At 36.0% G+C, this 22,586-nt stretch overlaps 1 protein-coding gene across 7 annotated transcripts in view; it reads left to right on the top strand.

Annotated features, from left to right (window-relative positions):
• The window catches only part of JAK2 (Janus kinase 2), a 117,448-nt gene that overhangs the window by 66,017 nt on the left and 28,845 nt on the right, over nt 1-22,586 (top strand). For 6 of the 7 annotated variants that reach the window (XM_042913696.1, XM_042913699.1, XM_042913697.1 and 3 more), the window contains 9 exons: nt 541-686; nt 7,490-7,811; nt 8,546-8,665; nt 11,152-11,309; nt 13,084-13,195; nt 16,164-16,350; nt 16,987-17,114; nt 19,556-19,690; nt 21,240-21,327. In XM_042913696.1, coding sequence (XP_042769630.1) covers nt 541-686; nt 7,490-7,811; nt 8,546-8,665; nt 11,152-11,309; nt 13,084-13,195; nt 16,164-16,350; nt 16,987-17,114; nt 19,556-19,690; nt 21,240-21,327 — 1,396 coding nt within the window. The remainder of the gene's footprint in view (nt 1-540; nt 687-7,489; nt 7,812-8,545; nt 8,666-11,151; nt 11,310-13,083; nt 13,196-16,163; nt 16,351-16,986; nt 17,115-19,555; nt 19,691-21,239; nt 21,328-22,586) is intronic. The other variant, XM_042913701.1, reaches the window with a different exon arrangement.

The raw sequence follows: 22,586 nt of genomic DNA, 5'->3' as shown, positions 1-22,586 counted from the left end.
TGAAATTTTGAATTTTCCATGAAACCTTCTCTGATTATCTCAACTGGTATAATTTCAACTTCTTTTCAAGTCCTTGAAACATGTGTTGTGTGGCACTTAGTGTAGATATCTGGTGTTATAATACTTTATGTGTTTAGCTTCCCTGCTAGATTTTAGTCTCCTTGAGGGAGACTTCTATTTGTATCTCACACAGTCCTTAGTATAATGCTTTGAACATGTGTGGAACTCAGGACATATTTAATTAATTAATGTCTATTTTAATTTGGGTAATTTTTATGTAGGGGATATAACTTGAGAAGATATAAGCAGTGAAATAGATTGACATCATATGTACTGTATAACGGGGAACCCAGTTTAAATCAGTTTCCATTGACAAAACTTTTACTAAAATTTTATGGCAAAATAATTGGACATCAAGGAAGGAGGTGACGTTCTTTTTAAATGCATATGTTCTAGAAATTATAGGTTAAAATATGATAGTAGATTAAAATGTGATAGTGAAATTTAAGGTATATTTCCTTCTAAATTTTTTTCCTGTAGTGGCGGCATGATTTTTTACATGGATGGATAAAAATACCGGTGACTCATGAAACGCAGGAAGAATGTCTTGGAATGGCAGTGTTAGATATGATGAGACTAGCCAAAGAGAAGGATCAAACCCCATTGGACATCTATAGCTCTATCAGGTAGTTTCCTTATGCAAATCCATATACATCAATATGAACAGTTGGGAGTTTTTCTATAGTTAATTGTATTTTCTGTGTGTTGATACTTTTTGATCTTATCACAATTAAAACTTCTATGGGTAACTGTTCTTCCTTGTGTACAACACATACTTTGTGAGATAAAAGAAATTCTTTTTTCTGGCTTTTCTTTTAGTTTTATTGAGACATAATTGGCATATAGCACTTATAAGTTTAAGGTGTAGAGCATCATGATTTGTCTTATATATATTTGTGAAGCAGTTACCACAGTAAGTTTAGTTAATATCCATCATCTTGTATAGGTACCAAATAAAGAGAAAGAAAAAGAACTTTTTTTTCCTTATGATGAGAATTCTTAGCATCTACTCCATTAAAAACTTTCTTGTATACCAGACAGCAGTGTTAACTATAGTCATCATATTGTACATTACATCCCAAGTACTGATTTATCTTAGAATTTAAAAAAATTATGGAAAGAGTTGGAGTACTACACAAAATATCACAGGGGTTTGATACCTATTAATTATTTGATTCATTTATTTTGAAAAGGCTAAGTAAAGTCAGAAGGATGAAAAGAACACCTGGAGGCATAATTTCTGATAGCAGATCCTCAGATTGTGTGTGTACATAATTCTGAAGCAGTATTTCTCACATATTGACCCGTATTTTGCTTGAATTAGTATCACCTGAGGTGCTTGTTGAACTTGAAGATCTTTGAGTGCTACCCAAGAATTTTTTTTATGTTTATTTATTTTTGAGACAGAGAGAAAGAGAGCATGAGTGGGGGAGGGGCAGAGAGCGAGGGAGACACAGAATCCGAAGCAGGCTCCGGGCTCTGAGCTGTCAGCACAGAGCCTGACGCGGGGCTCAAACCCACCAACCATGAGATCATGACCTGAGCCGAAGTTGGATGCTTAACTGACTGAGCCACCCAGGCGCCCCAAGTGCTACCCAAGAATTTAGATTCCGTAAATCTGAAGTGAAGTCCACAAATATCAGTCTTCACCTGTTCTCCAGGGGATTCTCTTAAAAATATTAGCTTTATTGAAGTTTCATTAACTTATAAAATTGTAAGATGATTGAAAGTGTGTGTACATCATGGTGGTTTGATATATGTATACGTTGTGAAAGGATTCCCCCCATCTAGTTTATTTTCACATCCATCACCTCATATGATTATCTTTTCTATTTACGTTTTTGTTTTTGTTTTTGTTTTTTTGGTGAGAATGTTTAAGCGCTCTTAGCAAATTTCAGTTCTACAATAGTGTTATCATTTAGAGTCACCGTGTTTTACATTCGATCCTTAGATCTTACTCATCTTATAACTGATCCAGCAGACTCTTTTATAAGTGATCCACATTCCACATTCTCCAAGTTACTCGTTTGCATGTTGAATTTTGACAGTCATGCCTAGTAGGATTTGTTGAAATACTGCTCCTACAGCCCAGCGCAGCTTTAATGGCTGTAAAATTTCTACTCCTTTTAAAGGTACATATTATTATAACAGTTCTTTGAGTTTTTCTTTAATTTCAAGACTAAATCTATGTTTTACATATTGCATACTTAGGATGAAAAGTTTGAGGGTGTTATGAATCTGGTTAAAACTCCCTTTATTTCTCAAGTCCTTCTCTCAATAACTAGTTTTGGTCGCTCCTTTACGGAGTAACTTAAAAACAGTTACGTACCCAATTTGCAGGGTATTAATTAATGTGTCTCCTCTTTGTTTTTAAGTATTCTTGTTTTGTTTTCAGATGACTGTAAAGCCTTAACCATAAAGTTCACCTATTTAAAATGTACAGTTCAAGGGGCACCTGGGTGGCTCAGTCGGTTAAGCATCTGACTCTTGGTTTTGGCTCAGGTCACTATCTCATGATTCGTGAGATTGAGCCTCATGCCGGACTCCACACTGTGAGTGTGGAACCTGCTTGGGATTCTGTCTCTGCCTTCTCCTGCATGCTCTTTCTCTCTCTCTCAAAATAAATAAATATTTAAAAATAAATAAATGTACAACTCAGTATTTTTTTTTTATTATTGAGTTGTAAGAGTTCTTTACATAATTCTGGTTACAAGTTTCCAGATGAAAGTTACTATATGTATGATTTGCAGATATATTCCCTATTCTTTGGATCATTTTTTCACTTTCTTGAAAGTGTCATTTCCAATACAAAAGTTTACATTTTGAAGTAGTCTAATTTATTTTTCTTTTGTTTCTTATGTCATGACATGTTAATATTAGATAAATACTATCTGCCTGTCCTGAAGCAAATCATTCCTACATTGCTTGCCTTTTTAAAATAGTTTAACTCAACTGATGTTTTCTGAATTCCTATTTAGTGCTTATTTCTGAGAAATAATCAGGAAACTCTACTCAGTGTTAAACTATTCAAGATTGGTGGGAGAATAGATAAATGATAAGTTGCTGACAGAATGAAATAAACTGTTTTGTTCTCAGAAATATCCACTAGGATATGGATCTCTGATTAGTATAATAAAATATATATTCCCTCCCAGACTTAAAAAAAAACGCATGTAAGGTGCATCTCTTTGTCTGTACCCGTGTGTTAGATGTGTCCCTGTCTGTGAGCACATGCCTCTGGGTGTGCGTGTGCACCTGTACGTGTGTGTGCAGCTCATTGTGCGTGTGTGTGTTAGATGCTGTTTTGTATGCCAACTCCTAATTGGACATGATGGCTTAGGTGTTAGAGTGTAGAAAGTGAGGGAAATGCATAAGATTTTTGTATTTTCATTCTTTATCTGCTCTTTAAAATCTAAGTTTCTAAAGGGTGGGAAGAAAAGAACTCGAGAATGCAAAGAGTTGAAAGGAGACTGCTGAGTTTGTAAATATCAGGCCAGGATCAAGGCCACTTACATAGCAACTTGAGCTACTCAGCTCATCTCACTGGACTCCCTTTCCTAAAAAACTAAGTGAATAATAAAGTTTCTAATCCTACTCCAACTATAATAATAAGATGCAGATTTTATTTCATAGTACAAAAAATAGTATCGTTTCTAAGCCAAGGCTCAATTTCAGAGCCTTTAGGAACCTCAAGTTTAGAATTCTCTAAAAACTCAATGTAAGAAAAGCATGGGGAAAAATGTTTTTATGCTTCAAGAGTTAATAGCTTTAAGTCTCTTGACAAAAATTTAACGTTTCTAACAAATCTAGCTAGTTCTGATGGTATGACGCTGAAGTGGATTCATCATGTTCAGGAATCACACATTCCTATGCTATTCCCTCCCACAGGATGTATGCCGGGTCCTTTACGCCAGGCATCAAAGTAGAAAGCCTTGTTGTATGTGTTATTTTAAACTCCTCTTTTTATATCCAAACACGTTTTCAAAAGCCTTATTAAAAAGTAGTCATCGATGGCTGTGTATTTTGCATTTTTGTGAAATGTTTATGTAAATCCATTCCAAATTTAGTAAGTCTCCTGGTAACTAATGTTTTTGACTGAAGTAGATAAAGTGAGAATCATTTTGTATTCTGATTCTATTTTTAAATCTTTTCAGTGTTTATTCTGTACTTCCTGAGGCTCTCCTCTATGCTATCCAGACTTTTATTAAATTTTACATATTTGCTTATTTATATATAATTAGTTGTTATGAAAAGAAATGGAGTGTGACTTTTTTTTTTTAATGTTTAATTTTTGAGAGAGACAGAGACAGAATGTGAGTGGGTTAGGAGCAGAGAGAGAGGGACAAACAGAATCCGAAGCAGGCTCCAGACTCTGAGCTGTCAGCACAGAGCCTGACATGGGGCTCCAACTCTCAAGCTGTGAGAGCATGACCCCAGCTGAAGGCGGACACTCAACTGACTGAGCCACCCAGGCGCCCTCAGAGTGTGGCTTTTAAAATCTGAAAAAAGAGTAGAATTTAATGGGCAGAGTGGGGAGTGATGGATTGTGTGGAGACTCGTGGAAAAGGCCTTGTAGCAGGAGGGAGCATAGGAAGAGTAAAGAGAATCAGTATGGCTAGAACCCAAAGAGTTATTAGCAGGAGGTGAAGCAGGGGCTAGACCAGAACCTAGGACCTTAGAGCTATGTTGACAAGGTTAATAACACTCGGAAAATATGCAAGAGCATTAAGCAAGGGTGGAATGATTAAATTTGTGTTTTTAAAAGATCCCGATGACTCCAGTGTAGAAAACAAATCAGACAGTGGAAAGAGTAAATGAAAATGCTGGTCGCCCAGAGAGTAAGGCTATTACAGTATTTCCTCCAGGCGGTGCTGTTAGTAATGAGTTGGTAATGAGAAAAATGGGCAACTAAGAGAAATATTTAGAAGGTAAATCAGGGGAATGTGGTGATGAATGGAATAATGGGGATTGAAGGAGAATGTGGCACCAAGGATGCCTACTGGTGCTGTTTACTTAGGTAGGAAACGCTGTAAGAGGATCTTTTAGGGGCATTAGCAGGACTCAGGAGTTTGGTTTGACACATCGTTTAAGCAGCTTTGGGGACATTGAAATTAAATGTGTAGATTGACTTGTATTTGGAAGATACGGATATGGAGTTTAGAGGTCAGTGCTGCAGACACATATCAGAGTCATTTGGATATAGAGAATCTAGAGAGAAAGAGAGTATAAATAAGAGAAGAGGGCCCATAATAAAGTCTTGAGGAACTTTAACATTTAGTCACCAGGCAAAGGGGAATGAACCTGTGCAGAAGATTGAGGAGTATCCCACGAGACAGGAATAAAATCAGGAAAACTAAGGGGAGAGAGTTTAAGGAGAGGTGCTGCTCCTTAACAGTGCGGTAGGATGCTACTGAAAAATAACAAATAAGACGAATGTGGAAATTTGATTTTAGCAACTTGGAAGTTTTTCTTGATTTTAGCAAAAGCATATTCTGTGAAATGATGGATCAGAAGTTAGACTGGAGTGAATTGAAGAGTAAGTGGAAACGGCTGTATAAACTCTAAAAAACAGCCCAGATAGGCCGTTAGCTGGAGGGACATGTGGGATAAAGAGATTTTACGTTTAAGGTGGGGCCAACATTGGTATTTTGTGGATCGAAGAGGATCAAGAGGGTAAAACATCCCAGAGGGTGGATGTATAGAGAGGAAGAGAGAGGCTCCAGGTAAATACAAATCAAAGAAGGGGCTTTACATCATTTATTGTAGCAGGTGCGAAGGAGGAGGGAATGAGTGCACATGTTTGTAGCTTTGCTAGCCGGTTATTGAGGGGGCTCTGCTTAAAGAAGCTTTTTTACCTCTAGGAGAGAGATGAAGTCGCTTGATGAAAGTAAGGAGGAATTCAGCTGAGGGTTCAGGCAGAAGAAAGGCAGGCGGTTTGGGGAAATTTCAGAGGGTGGACGTAGTTGTAGAACTTCGGAGAATGTGTTGAACCAGAGAAGTGTTGTAAAACTGATGGTGATGCTGCAAGCATGTTTGAAATTGGTGATTATGAGTTTGTCCTGCCCTGTCTGCCACATCAGTGAGTCTCCAGCAGCTGTGCTACCCAAGTAAGGAACAGAGTGTTCCTCCGGGGGCTTCAGGTACTTTAGGGAAGGGAAAAGCAGGGGTTTGCTGGCCCATGTGTAACAGCCAGTTCTCGAAAAAACCAAAGATGTGATTTGTTTGTTGTCTTTGCTGATATACGTGGTATAAATCCTGTCTATGGCCAGTTTCAGGGTATCGACCTGACGTGCCAGAATGTAGAATTGGGAAGAGACGAACAATAGCCGGTCTTTTTCACCCCTCATGTATGAGAGGGGTACACAACCTCAAAAGCCTAGTAGTAAAATGTTAAATAAAATTTTAAATGTAAAATAATTCGGAAGTGATACATTTTGAGTATTGCCTATATTTTTAATATAACTTATTTATAGCCTTATATAACTTAAACTTTAATGATGGCTCTTTAGCAGTGAGCTCAGTAGTCTTCTGTTGTAATAATAAGCTCTCAGCATGAGTCAGCTCAAGTACTAGCTATAAATACTGAAATACAGGATAGAGTGATAAGTGATACTATGGAATGGTGCACAGAATACTGTCTGACAAAGGGAGGACCATCTAATATAGTCATTGAGAGAGGTTACCTGGATTGGATGATGCTTGAGCTGGGACTTTTGGAATAAGTAAGAGCCAACCAGATAGGAGACGGGTGATGGGAAGAAGGATTAGCACATGGGAAGGCATGGAAATTTAATGTACCTTCAGAAATAAAATTTTCTTCATTTGTCAGATATTTGAGCAGGAGGGAAGTTGTCTCTCTTCTTTAGGATGTTTTACATAGAGGCAGAATTACCAAAGAGTCATTTCTAAGTGGAATCATTTGGATTGCAAAGGAATTATTAGGAGTTATTGAAAATGACCTAGAAAATAATGTATACCAAAGAAATATGTTTGCATAAGGAACAACACTGGCTTCCAACAAAATGTAACAGTTTCCAGAATTCAGATACATTTTGGTGTACGGCATCATAGGAAGTATTTGCAACACAGTGCCCAAAAAATGATATGTAAGATGGTCAGAGAAAACAAATTTTTAGAGACTCCATTATTAACTAGACTAAGTCTTCATTTCATTAGGGGAAGAAAATTAACATATCCTGTTCTAAACATTTGTGGTAACTCAGAATTTTTGTATATTTTCACGTCTTCAGACAAAACCTTCAGGATTTATATTATATCGGTGCCAGCCCTGTCCCCTTTCTCCACTTGACTACTTCCTGCACTGCTGCATTTACCTGTCGTGGAGAAAGGTGCTAATTTCTCTTTCAGTTTCATTTTAGATTTGTGTTCCAGTTTGTTTTGTCTTTCTCTGTGTGTTCTTTATCCATAGCTACAAGACATTCTTACCAAAATGTGTTCGAGCAAAGATCCAAGACTATCATATTTTGACAAGGAAGAGAATAAGGTATAGATTTCGCAGATTTATTGAGCAGTTCAGCCATTGCAAAGCCACTGCCAGAAACTTGAAACTTAAGTATCTTATAAATCTGGAAACACTTCAGTCTGCCTTCTACACAGAGCAATTTGAAGTAAAAGAACCTGGAAGAGGTCCTTCAGGTGAGGAGATTTTTGCAACCATTGTAATAACTGGAAACGGTGGAATTCAGTGGTCAAGAGGGAAACATAAAGAAAGTGAGACACTGACAGAACAGGTAATCCTTAATGATATGTTCTCCTTCTTTGTTAATTTAAGTGAATGCCAATAGAAACAAAGTAATTTTTCTCATTTGAAACATGAACTTGCGATTCTCTTCTCTCATTGATAAAAGTGGAAGTTTTTAATACTGTGAAACCATCAAGGTCATGTCTATAATTCTTTTCTTATTGTTCTTAAATGGTTTTTTATTTATTTTTTATGACAAATATTACTAATGGTGTTCTTACAGTTTCCAAAAGGGCTTGAATTCTAAAAGTGATTTTTAAGGTAGTTTTGCCTCTTTTTGAAATTTTACCATTATTGATAATAAGCACAATCATAAAGTTTAATTGGAAAAGTTTAATTTTAATTGATTTTAAGATGATGTCTACTTGTTATTTTTTTAAGTCTTACACTACAAGTTTTAAGTTTGTTCATATCTATGTTCTTGGATTATTATTAGATTACGTTCATTCTTTCTTGGTTAAACTTCAACTTTCTGGCAATAGTTCCTATCCATGTTGATTGGATTGAAGGGTACTGTAGCATAATTAGTTCTTGGTAAACAGGACACAGTAAGTCTTAGGGTTAGACTATTGAGGGAGGGAATCCCATTTAATGCTGATCTGTTGCTGTCAATACTTTTTTATTTTAAAGAATTTGGAATGAACGTTATGTCCTTCATAGTCTTATTTTAAAATGGCTCCCTTAGTTCTGCCTGTTTTTAATTTCAAATGCTCTTAATTATAGGATTTACAGTTATATTGTGACTTTCCTGATATCATTGATGTGACTATTAAACAAGGAAACCAAGAAGGCTCAAATGAAAGTAGAATTGTAACTATCCATAAGCAAGATGGTAAAAATCTGGTGAGTTTGCTCTGTAGTTACATAATGATTACGTTTAACAGTTGTCAGAAATAAGTGCTTTAGAGTCCTGAAACCAGAGTTATTTTCTTGTAGGCATTCTGATGATGGTTTTAAATATAACTCTAAATGTAAACATCAGTTTAGCAAGTTTTTGGGTACAGCTAGCTTTTGTATCGCTACCAGCACAATCTTCCCAGAATGTCTTGAGCATTAATGTGTTTCTCACTCATTTTTATGATTGGCAAGTTAGCAGTTCCTCCACTCCCCTGCTGTGGGCTGTGTCAGTTCCCCGTTGTAATGCTCAGTCCTGACGACATTCCTTTTATCAGTAGGGATGTGCATAATGCCAGTCATGCTGCCTCATTAAAACAGTGCTTTCTGGGATTCACATAACAAAACGTAAACCAGTCCCAGGTTAGCCCTACCTAAGCTGTAACACGTGATTGGTTCTAAAAGATGGTTCTTTCTCTTTATTTGGTCAGCTTCAGAAAACCCACTTATTTTGTTTTTTATTAAAAAAATTTTTTTACTGAAGTATAGTTGACACATAATGTTATTTAGCTTCAGATGTACAACATAATGATTTGATAATCCTGTACATCACACAGTGCTCAGCATGATAAGTGTCGTTAGAAAGCCTGCTTATTTTAACTGAAAGGGAGGAACTAAATTCCCTTATACTCTGCTCTTAAATTGCTTACCTGGTTCTGTCAGGGGATGCCTTCATTCTGTAAATGTGGTGTTTATAAAACAATAAGTATTTCTAGAAGAGTTTATTGATGCTAATATGAACATCCTGTAGTAACATAATGTACTTTATGGGATGGTATTTGGACTTGTTGGCTTTATTTTTGTTATTACTTTCTTAATGTTTATTAATATTTTTGAGAGAGAGAGAAAGTGAGCAGGGGAAGGCAGAGAGAGAGGGAGACACAGAATCGGAAGCAGGCTCCAGGCTCTGCACCATCCACACGGAGCCTGACGTGGGGCCCGAACCCATGAACCGTGAGATCGTGACCTGAGCCAAAGTCAGACGCCTGCCTGAGCCACCCAGGAGACCCTTTTTAAAAATTTTTGTTTTGTTTTGTCTTTAAAGTTTATTTTGAGAGAGGAAGAAGGAGAGAGAGACTCCCAAGCAGGCTCTGCACTGCTCGTGTGGAGCCTGACGTGGGTCTCAGACTCACGAACCGTGAGATCGTGACCTGAGCCAAAATCAGCTGTCGGTCACTTGATCTACTAAGCCACCCAGGTGCCCCGTCTTTTCTTTTTATCTTTAAAAGTGTGGTAAAATACACTTCACACAAAATTTAGCATCCTGTTCTAGGAGTTCCACTTCAGGGTGTGTATCCAAAGGAAACAAAGTCACTACCCTGAAGAGAGATCGGTACCCTCATGTTCATTGGAGATTCCTTGAATGTTATCAGGTTTTAAATATTTTACCAAACTGATGGATAAAAATTGCTGTCCTGTGCTATATTTAATTTGCTTAATTAGAACCTGAGATTGAGCAAGCTCTTACGTGTTTGTAAACCAGCTGTTTGTATGTCTTCTTCTGCAGATTGTCTTTTTATAACCTTTGACTAATTTTCTTTTCTGCTTTTAATTGATTTCGTACATTTTTTGGTTAAGTTTAATTTTAGGTACTATTTTATGTGTGGGTTGCTATTATAAATGGGTCTATTTTCTCATTACACAATCTGAGTACTTTTTATATCTGTGAAAGCTATTGACTTGTATATCCTATCTCCCAGTGAATTATCTTTGTGATGTAGTAGTTTAGTAGTTGTCTTCTTTTGGGTTTCCCAAGTACACAATCATATAATCTCCAAATAGAGATACTTCTAGTCTTATATTTCTTTCTATGGCCTAATTATGTTAACTAAATACAGTACAACACAGTATTAAGTATTGGGCTTTCTATCTTATTCCTGATTTTAGGCGAAGTTGCTTCTATTAAATAAGGGTTTTTCCATTGTAAGAGATGTTGCATTTTAGGCTGATTATATGCTCGCTTACGTATGTATGATACAATCATGGCATAGCTATATATGATTTTAGTTTATACTATATACATTTGAGTTTACAGCATGAATGTTTTAACCTTAGTAGTGTATACTTGGTATGTAAAAATAAATACTTATTATTTCTAATTAATACCAACTTTTATGTCAGACCAGATAGATTTCTAATTGAGATGACTGGCATATTTGTCTAATTGGGGTATTGGGAAATACAGCAGAATTATGGATAAAAGTGAACTAGAAAGATGTGATAAGCCCATATTTGAGGAGTGTAAAATCTCATACATAAGAATTTATAATCCATATTGGGTAATTGGGAGGCATAAAAGACATTTGAGCAATTTATAAGAAAATTAATTTAAGAGAATTCATCTAATGACATGGAGTGGAGAGAATGTTCAATATGTAACATGCAGTTGACCTTTTAAATGATACTTATTATTTCCTTTTCTTTTCTCTGCTTAGGAAATTGAACTAAGCTCATTAAGAGAAGCTTTATCCTTTGTGTCATTAATTGATGGCTATTACAGATTAACCGCGGATGCACATCATTACCTCTGTAAAGAAGTAGCACCTCCGATGGTGCTTGAAAATATACAAAGCAACTGTCATGGCCCAATTTTGTGAGTAATACAGACTTTAAAAGTAATTTTTTTAAAAAGTCAATTAGATACTGACAAAGAATTTTTTACAACGAAGTGATGATATACATAGGTTTAGGAGTTTAGGAACAAAATACTAACCTTAATTTCACAGAAGTAGGTTTTTCTTTTCCTTAACAAAAGTTGATTTGCAATCAGATTGTATAATAATTAGAATCATTTAGGATGTCACTTGCTTTCTGTATCGAAGCCTATAAGACTTAAATTGAGATTAAATTTAAATTTAATTAATTAATTAATTTAAGCCTATAAGGCTTAAATTGAGCCTGGTGTTTAGCTGCCTAGGTGTGTTTAAGTAACTCTTGAGTGTTAATTTTTTTTAAAAAAATCATCCAATTTATATTTCATTAATTTTGAAATACTGCAGAGGAACCACAGTGCAAAATTTAGTAATCATTATTTTTTGATAATCCAGCTCCTCTTACTGAAAACTTGTGTTCACAAGATGTGTTGTGATGTCCCTGTTTCGAAGATGAGTGAGTGGCGTGCAGTGCTTTGTGCAGGGATGAAAGTGACAGCGCTCTGTTTCTGTGCTGTTCAATACAGTAGTCGCTAGCTACTTGTGGCCAGTTAGCATTCATGACGTAGCTAGTGCAACTGAGGGACTGGGTTTTGAAACTGAATGTAGTTTTAATAACTTTGTACCTAAATAGTGCCCTGTGGCTGCTAGCTCCATATGGATCCACACAGGGACAGACCCTGACTGTAGTACTGGATAAAGCCAAGTGTCCCGCACGGCATCTGTTTAGCCCGAGTTTTAGTTATCGCTCAGCCTGTATGTACTTTCGGATTGGTACCAGGCTTGAAAGACTTGTAAAGAAGAAAGAGTCTGGAAGTGTCTTGACCTTAACCTGCCCTTAATTAAATATTTGCAAAAAACGTATCCGGACTGATGTTTAAGACTTGTTTCTGTCTATACCTCTAATCTGTTTAATAGTAAGTATGGTTGTTATGAAAAAGTTGCACTACTTGAACATTCTATAACTTACGTATTTAGTATTTAAAAACTCCTACCATTCATTCATTCATTCTTCATCCATCCATTCAAGCATTCTTTCATTTATTTATAGAACATTTGCTGGGTGCCTAATATGTGCCACTGGTTTGTGTATGAGAAATACAGTGATGAATGAAACAGATTTTTCCTGCTTTCATATAGATGACCTTTTAACTTTTCTTTCAAGATGTCCAGCTTCAATAAAACATATAGTAAAATTTGAAAATCAGTAATCTTTGTCACTTGCCATAGGTCTTCTATTATACTTTGGTATTAAATACTAAAATAAGGCATATAAATTTTTATACTAGTAATTGCGATGGTAGCAAAGACATAAGTGTTTTATGATATATTGTTTGCATAGTTAAATGAAGTTTTCTGGGAGTGAACATGGTTTTTAAAGAAACTAAATTTTTAATTATAAGACAGAAAATTCAAATGAACAAAATGTTCTTAGTGATTTTCTGTATCTTACTATACCTTTTATTTGTGTTTAAAACCCTTGAATTGATTTGAACTTATCGCAAAATAGCTTTGAAATAGTTAAAAATTGATTTGAACTTATCGCAAAAAGTACTGTAATACTTTTCCTTATAAGGTAATTGATAAGCATATAAAATAGAGGAGACTTATAAAAAGTCTGAGACTTTTAGATTTGACTTTTGATCTCTTAGATTACATTTTGGTCTTAGTGTCATGGGACTTGCTATATTATTCAAATTACTTCTTTACCTTTAGAATGGATTTTGCCATCAGTAAACTGAAGAAAGCAGGTAATCAGACTGGACTCTATGTACTTCGATGCAGTCCTAAGGACTTTAATAAATATTTTCTGACTTTTGCTGTCGAGGTTAGTATTTCACAATAAATGGTAACTTTTTTTGTAAAATTTCATTTCCCATCCCACTCCCCTCCTCTGGCAAAGGTAACGTCTTTATTTAGCCTGTATAATTTCCCCCTCATGTTTATCTACAATTTTTTCTTTTTTTTAATACTCAGAATGACAGCTCTGGATATGATAACTAGAATAATAATGCTTAGTTAAGCTCAGAGATTCTGTATCAATAAACAAGATGTGGGGGCGCCTGGGTGGCTCAGTCGGTTAAGCGTCCATTTCTTGATTTTGGCCTCAGGTCATGATCTCACGGTTGGTGAGATGGGCCCTGCGTCAGGCTCTGTGCTGGCAGTGAGGAGACTGCTTGGGGTTCTCTCTCTCTCTCTCTCTGATCTTCCCCAACTCATGCTCTCACTCTCTCTCTCAAAATAAATGAATAAACTTAAAAAAAATAAGATATAATTCCTAGGATTTATATAAAATTATTTATAATGTCTTTTCATTTGGTATTTATTTCTTTTTTTTAAACGTTTATTTATTTATTTTTGAGAGAGAGAGAGCACAAGTGAGAGAGGGGTAGAGAGAGAGGGAGACACAGAATCCAAAGCAGGCTCTAGGCTCTGAGCTGTCAGCACAGAGCTTGACGGGGGGGTTCAAACCCACGAACCACGAATCATGACCTGAGCCACCCAGTTGCCCCTGAAATTTATTTTATTTTTTGACATTTGGATGTTACTAGCGTGTCGAATTTGACCAAGTCTCTTCAAGTCTCTTTTTGCAAAAATGGAGATCTTTACCAAAGCACAGAACCAAATGAATCAGAAGCAAATTTTCCTTTTATGGTAATTGGTTATAGAATTAGAATGAAATAGGTCAATAACAAATAAACATAATTTGTTTAACTAGTGGTTTTCCAGTATTAAGAATAATGATCTACCATGTATATGTTTTAAGGATAAAACTACAATGAAACCACACTGTTAATACAGGCAATTTTGAATCTCATCTAACATTGTTTACTACCCCAAATATCTAAAAAGATACTCTTACTTATAAGGCAGTTTCATGGTATAAACCTTTTTTTTCTTTTTCCCTTTTTTTTGTTTTTTAATTAAAAATTTTTTTTCTTTTTTAATATGAAATTTATTGTCAAATTGGTTTTCATACAACACGCAGTACTCATCCCAACAGGTGCCTTCCTCATGCCCATCACCCACTTTCCCCTCCCTCCCACTCCCCCATTAACCCTCCCTTTAAAAAAAAAATTTTTTTTTTTAATGTTTATTCATTTTTAAGAGACAGAGTGTGAGTGTGGTGGGGTGGGGGGCAGACAGAGAGAGAGAGAGAGAGAGAGAGAGAGAGAGACAGAATCTGAAGCAGGCTCCAGGCTTTGAGCCATAGCCTAGAGCCCAATGCGGGGCTCAGAGTCTCAAGCTGTGAGATCATGACCTGAGTGCAAGTCGGATGCTTAACCGACTGAGCCACTCAGGCGCCCCTCATAGTATAAATCTTGAGAAACTTTATAGCAGCTTCCAAAATTTTCTTACTTACAAAAGTATACAAAGTAATGTTTTGGTTATTCAATTATTTTAATTTTTATAAAATTCAGTCACTTTATATTTAGCATATAGAGTAGATTAATTGTCCATAAGTATATAAGGTGGGTTACTTGATAAGTTTAGCATTTAATATTACTAATAATCTATCCTAATTTCATTGTATCTTTTTACTGTAATATATAGCAGTCCAACATATTTAACCATCAATTCAAAATGTATTTTTTTTATGTTTACTTTATTTGCTCAACCTAATATGAGGGCTGTATACTAGAGAGTGTATGGCATAACCCTGCTTTAAGAAATGTATCTTTTGGGAAAACAAAAATAGGAAGATATACCAAAGAAGTACTAAATTGAGCATTGTAATTAGTCAGTATAGACAAACATAGACAATAACAAAAAAGGGTTGCAATTAAGGAAGAGCTTTTGGAGTAGGAAAGATTTGGGGTATTTTGTCAGTTTCATTTCATAAGTGGTTTTAAGGAGGTTGAATATGCTAATAAGTAGCTCAAAAAATAGGTGAATAAAGAAGTTCATAGTATAGCACATAAAACAAACACTGAAAAACTGAAAATATTAAAATCACCAGGAGAGTTAATTATGCAAATACAGTAGTGGTACAGTGAACGGGCAATCGTCTTTGCGTATGAAATGGGGTCAGGGTTGTTAGGGAGTACCTCACAGAAAAGATGATACTTGACCCTAGTGTTAAGAAATGTCTAGGGGCGCCTGAGTGGCTCAGTCAGTTAAGCGTCTGACTTCAGCTCAGGTCATGATCTCACGGTTCATGAGTTCGAGCCTCGCGTCCTGCTCTGGGCTGACAGGTCAGAGCCTGGAGCCTATTTCAGACTCTGTGTCTCCCTCTGTCTGCCCGTCCGCTGCTTGCACTCTGTCTCTCGCATTGTCTCAAGAATAAAAATTAAATAAAAAAGAAGTGTCTAAAAGTCCATTGCTCAGAAGGAGAGGATGTATATTCATACGTAGAGAACAGCATGACATTTGCTTGAAATTTTTAAAGTCGCTTAATACAGCTAGAACAGGTTATATGTTGGCTCCGGTAGAAGGTGAGGTTGGAGGGAGAGGCTGAAGCCTGCTCTTGGAAGTCCTTATTTATAAGTTACTTTTAGATTTTGTCTTGTAAATGATGGGAAGTTTTTAAGGATGGTCTTATAATTATCATTGCTTTCTTACTTGCTTTTTAAGAAAATCAACTGTTGAGCCATTATGTAAGGTTTGTATTATCATCAGATACCTTTTTGAGGAACCAGGCACTTCTCTCACCCTATACCAGTACTGTGTTAGGATTCACAGTTCATATGTCTAAATGTTCTGTTGGTTGTTTCTGTGATAACATTTTTGTCGCAATAATTACTGTGGCGACCATTGTGATTTTTCCCTCTGTCTGTGTAATTAAACTTATTTAGCGAGATAATGTCATCGAATATAAGCATTGTTTGATTACAAAAAATGAGAATGGAGAATACAACCTCAGCGGGACCAAGAAGAACTTCAGTAATCTTAAAGATCTTTTGAATTGCTACCAGATGGAAACTGTTCGCTCCGACAGTATAATTTTCCAGTTTACTAAATGCTGCCCCCCAAAGTTGAAAGGTAAAATAATTTTCTAGTTAGTATTAAAATACTGGTCATGGATTGTGTATATGGTAAAAGGCATCTTCAGTGTATCGATTACAAAAGAAATATGAGAGAAGCAGCTCCAAACACAAATTAATTTTGTCTTGTTCTCTTGTATAAGGATCCTCAGATAGGATTATTCAGTTTAAGTCTATATGTCACTTGAAGTTCCATAATGCTGAAATGACATTTAAGAAATGACAATCACTTGGTATAAAATCACTTACTGAAAGACTCCTCTGTCAAATCTCGTATGTTGTTCTAAGTAAAAACTTTCATACTCTTTTAGAATTTTAATTTCTATACTTTTAAAATAACGATAGTAAGATTATAAATCCCTTGAAATAAGAGGTTTATTAAAAATTGTTATTAAAATTCCTGAAAAATTATGTTAATTAAGGAAATCATTACAGTTTTGAATGTTTGAAATAACTGGTTAAAATGCATCAAAGCCCAATGAATAAATTCCTAAAATAAATTTCTCTTTGTTGGAGAAATGAACAAGTTGTGTTTCTTATGTATAGAACACATTTTATTTTACCCCTTTGGAACAGTTTATATCCTCAGTGTGTTTGGTTATATATATTTTTTTCATTTTTTTTTTTTAAACAGATAAATCAAATCTTCTAGTCTTTAGAACCAATGGCGTTTCTGATGTACCAACATCACCAACATTACAGAGGCATAATAATGTGAACCAAATGGTGTTTCACAAAATCAGAAATGAAGATTTGATATTTGTAAGTCATTAGATGCTAATTATTGTCCTTTTTGTCCTTGTAAAACAGCGGTTTTCTTGATTTCCTATCCCACATTATATTCATGTGACATTTGGAACTATCCTATTATAACCTATATTATCAAAATTTTATCTCAGTTTAAATATTTTTATTTCTTGTGAAAATGTGATACCAAACTTGAGTTAGAAATGAGCAAGGGGCATCTGGGCATCAGTTATTTAAGTGTCCACTCCCCTCCCATTCTTTCATGCCCATTCATTTTTTGAGAGAGAGAGAGAGACAGACAGACAGAGACAGAGAGACAGAGTGCAAGCAAGAGAGGGGCAGTTGAGAGATGGAGACACAGAATCTGAAGCAGGCTCTAGGCTTCGAGCCATCAGCACAGAGCCCACACGGAGCTTGAACCCATGAACTGTGAGACCATGACCTGAGCCAAAGTTGGATACCCAACTGACTGAGCCACCAGGCACTGCAAGTGTCCAGTTCTTGATTTTGGCTCAGGTCGTGATCTCATGGGTACATGGGATTGAGCCCCACATCAGGCTCTGCACTGACAGCACAGAGCTGGCTTGAGATTCTCTCTCTTCCTCTCTCTCTCTCTCTCTCTCTCTCTCTCTCTCTCTCTCTCTGCCCCTCCCCTGCTATGCTCTCTCTCTCTAAAAATAAATGAACTTAAAAAAATTAAAAATATTTCTTTTTAAATCTTAAATTAAAACTTAAAAATCCTCTTCTACAAAAGACCTATGTCTTAATTCTTAAGTTCTCAAGAAAGTAAGGGAAATGCATGGAGTTAAAAATAAAGAAGGAACTGAAAACAAAGTGTGCATAAGAGCTGATGTTTGGGCTGCAGGATGATGTTGGGGGTTGGGATTTGTTTCATTAAACAAGGGAATTAAGATCACAAGCAACACGAAGAAGGGCCAAGCCTTATAAGGCCTCCACAAGACCAGGAGTTAAAAGTGAGACCATCTCAGAATAAAACCAGGACCCTCAAATAAATACATCCCCAGTAAAACAACATGGATTATGAAAAATTCATCCACTAGGAAAAGAAGAGGAAAAGGAGTGTTGTCTGCTTTTGTTGGGTTCTTAGAGAAAAAAAGTCTCTCCTGAGAATTTGTAACTATAAGCTTTCCAGTTTCGATTTCTTTATACCATCTGCATAGTCTGAGAAACCCTAAGCCAATACATTAAAATAAAAGTGTTACCCTGTGATGCTTGGAAGAAGCAAATACAAAATCTTTTTGGAAGAACATACTCTTACCCTAGGCCACCCAGAATCCCCACAAAGAAAATAAACATGAGCTTTTAATCAAAAATTGTAAAAGATTCAAGGAAATAATTCAGAATTAGGCAAGAGTCAGCAGACCAACATACATCTACATTAGACCTTTTAAGAACTTCATATAACAGACTTTTCAGATTGAGGTTATAAAATATATATGTATGTTTAAAGACACAAATGGAGTGGAAAACATGGGGAAAAAACCAAGACATTATCAAAAAGACCAGAACAATTTGGAGAAAGGAAAATATAGAAGTGAAAAATATGCTCATTGACGTTAAAACAAAATAAGGAGCAGATTATCCATTGTTGAAGGGAGAATTAGTGAATTGCAAAATCTGAAAAATTTTCAGGTGCAGCAGATAGGGAGAAAGAAATGGAAATTATGAAAGAGATTAAGGGACACAGAGAGTGGAATGAGGAAGAATAAATGATGTCTGAGTTCCGTAAGGATACAATAGATGGAATTATACAGAATTATAAAGACTTGAATCTTCCTGTAAATAACAGCAAGCAGAGACTTGCTACGTGACCTAACATTACAAAACTAGTAACAGGAGAGCTTCAGTTTGAACACCGACAGCCCAACTTCAGGGTGCAGTCTTTCAACAACTGTTTTGTAAGGATAAGCAAGAAACACTAGTGATAGCAGTAATAACTAACGCTTATCTAGTCCATGTGGTATGGACTGTACTAAGTGCTTTCATGTATTTATTAATTTATTGTTCATAACAAGAATATGCAAAATTGATTATCCCCATTCCTGAGATAAGGAAACCAGGATACCTGCAGCACAGAGACCAAACAGCCGCAAAAGGTCATGCAACTAGGAGTTCCACACTCTGCCTCCACAGATCAGGCTGTACTGCCTTTCACTATTATGAAAGGCAAACAAGAATATTCGTATGTAAATAAATGTAGGTAAACACTGACACTATGAAAAAGTGATAGTTAATAGCTAATTCAGGGGGTTTAAGAACATGGTGGAACCAAAATGCACTTTATTCATTAATCCCTATGTTCTGTCTTTTATTACAAAGTACAGTTAATATTTGCTTATGGATTTTTAAAAACCCTTTGTCATTAAACATATTTCCTAATTCCTATATTTTCTTCATCTTTGCTGATTCTTATTTTTCCTTTTTTTCTTTTAAAGAATGAAAGCCTTGGGCAAGGCACTTTTACAAAAATTTTTAAAGGTCTAAGAAGAGAAGTAGGAGACTATGGTCAACTGCATGAAACAGAAGTTCTTTTAAAAGTTCTGGATAAAGCACACAGAAACTATTCAGAGGTGTGTATATTCTTTGTATAGCTCATGTAGTTCATGACATTTAAACATATGCAATCATATGGACACAGCACATTCATGCATGCAGCTTTTCAAAACTGTAATTTTTAAAAGTATACATATCAAGGACCTTTCTGAGGATGCTTTCTGAGGGTGGGGGTGTAGAGAATTATAGAATTTTTTAACGTTTTTTTTTTTTTTTTTTTTTATTTTTGGGACAGAGAGAGACAGAGCATGAACCGGGGAGGGGCAGAGAGAGAGGGAGACACAGAATCGGAAACAGGCTCCAGGCTCCGAGCCATCAGCCCAGAGCCTGACGCGGGGCTCGAACTCACGGACCGCGAGATCGTGACCTGGCTGAAGTCGGACGCTTAACCGACTGCGCCACCCAGGCGCCCCTAGAATTTTTTAAATAATAACTTATTTCGGGGCACCTGGGTGGCTCAGTCGGTTAAGCGTCGGACTTCGGCTCAGGTCATGATCTCACGGTCCGTGAGTTCAAGCCCCGTGTCGGGCTCTGTGCTGACAGCTCAGAGCCTGGAGCCTGCTTCACATCCTGTGTCTCCCTCTCTCTCTGCCCCTTCCCTGCTCATGCTCTGTCTCTGTCTCAAAAATAAATAAACATTAAAAAAAATTAAAAAAAATAATAACTTATTTCTAAACTAATTACTCATAATATTGTATTATGGGTATTACTACATTTCTGCATATATTAAGCCAGTGGCTTTCAAACTTGGTTCTCCAGAGCTTTATGGGTTTCTACAGATTTCTTCCATGGTTTAATCTATTTTTTAAAAAATTTTTGAAAGGCACTGTCCTAAAGAATGCTTCAGGTGAAATGCGGATGCCTCTGGGCATGATCTGGAGATGCCAGCCAGCAGAAACCTGCTTGTCAGTTGTCAGGGTCCTTTACATAGCAAAGCATCACCAAACATGACATAATAAACATTTGTGGTGAGTAACATGTCTTAAATGATGTTAGCGGAAGGTGACGTGAAGCATACAAGTGAAAGTTTTTCTAACCCAGGATACCACAGTGTTGGTGGTTGTGATCCTTCACAACTGTATCCAGAAGGTCTACTCAGAGGTTAGTTGAGTTAGAGTGATATTAATAACATGCCTGACATAGTTGTCATGGTATTTTATCTGCACAGTGATCAGTCTTAATTCTTTGAGAAGTTTTTTGAAGCTCTCGTCCATTTACTTAGTGTCTGGCATCTGCCTCTGTTCTCTCCTCCAGGTGCTGTGGGTCTAAGGCTGCTGATCTTGTATCATTCATATTGCCCTGTGCCACTATTGCTCTCTCTCGCTGATATTTTCTTATTCCAGGCTTTCTCAGGGGCTTTCTCTGAATGAACTCTAGCATCGAGGTTGATAGAAGTGTCAAGTCCATCTAAGGGAACCACAGCGCATTAGCCTTGTCTGTGTCCTGAGAATAAGGAAAAAGTGCATTTCTCTTATGACAGACGGGATCTCTCTGACCTATGAACATTTTTAGACACAAACAATAATTCTTTTGTATTTTTTGTATGTTTTTTTTTCTTTTCCTTAGTCTTTCTTTGAAGCAGCAAGCATGATGAGCCAGCTTTCTCACAAGCACCTGGTTTTAAATTATGGAGTATGTGTCTGTGGAGAGGAAAGTAAGTAAAACTACGGGCTTCCTTATGTTCATATCATGTCTTTCTCAGAGCATCTATTGTGTATATAGAAAATTCAATTTCAGGATCATAATTAAGTATCAGTATAAACCATGTTGAAAGGAATTAAATATTGTTGAAACCAAAAACATTGTAAACTGCTCAGCAATGTCTTCTAAAAAAGGAAATGAATGAGTGAAATTAAAATGCAGAAAACAGTTAATATGCCTTATGTCAAAATGTCCAAACAGCAGAGTCTTCGAGTAAACATGTCTTATAATCTTTTCTGTTAACCATACCAATACAGATTGTGGCTGGTTCAATATGTCATTGGAATAACTGGCCATTTTAGCACAAATTTATTTGGAATTACATAAAAAACATAAACTATAGGTTGAATTTGTAGTGGAACTGACTGAAATGATTGGATGTTGATATTTGATATATTCTATGGCTAAATTTAGACTGTTCATAAAAACCAAGTTTACATTCAGAAAATTACATAATTCTCTATTTTCTATTAGTAATGTGGAGTAAATATGCATCCATGCTTATATAACATGTCTTCATATTTTTGAAAATCGATTGTCTTTTCAAAGACAGTGATTTTCAAATCTGTTCTGTGGAGGTATTTAGGTACCTCAGGGGGTTGATGAAGTGAGAGTAAACCTAAATGCAATAATGAGACTACTGCTCACTTATCCCTGACTAGAGTGGTTCTGAATTTCTCTCTTTTTTTAATGATGTTTCTCATAATTTTTCATTAAGGGGGATGAAAGAATACATTTCTTTAAAAAGTCGGACAACAGTGTTTCAGAGCATGTAATTCCAGTTCTTATGCTTGCTTGTATATTTCACTGATCCTGTGAAACACTTTTTTCACATTTAAAAATACCTGAAATTGGGATGTGTGATATAATCAATGATAAGTCATTATTTAATTGGCAATTTTTTTCTTTTATGACACAGAAAACAATGGAACTTATGACAGTCAGTTGGTATCTGTGAAACATAGTAGGTTTTTAGTGCCACATAAAATAGTTTCATTAAGCTTTGTTCATTGTAACTCTTAGATATTTATTCTTTTTTTTCATTTCCTTCTTTTTTTGACACTTGCTGTGACATAAATTTACCTGTGGTCAGTTCTTAATTATCAGTATATGGATTGTGTTTTCTAAATTAACTATGGGTAGCAAAACAGTCATTAAATTTGTCTTAGTTACCCAGCAAGGTCCAAAACTGATGTATACCAAGTGAGAACT

The sequence above is a fragment of the Panthera leo genome, chromosome D4, assembly GCF_018350215.1.
Source record: "Panthera leo isolate Ple1 chromosome D4, P.leo_Ple1_pat1.1, whole genome shotgun sequence".
NCBI lineage: Eukaryota > Metazoa > Chordata > Mammalia > Carnivora > Felidae > Panthera > Panthera leo.
This window is presented reverse-complemented; position numbering and strand designations above follow the sequence as displayed.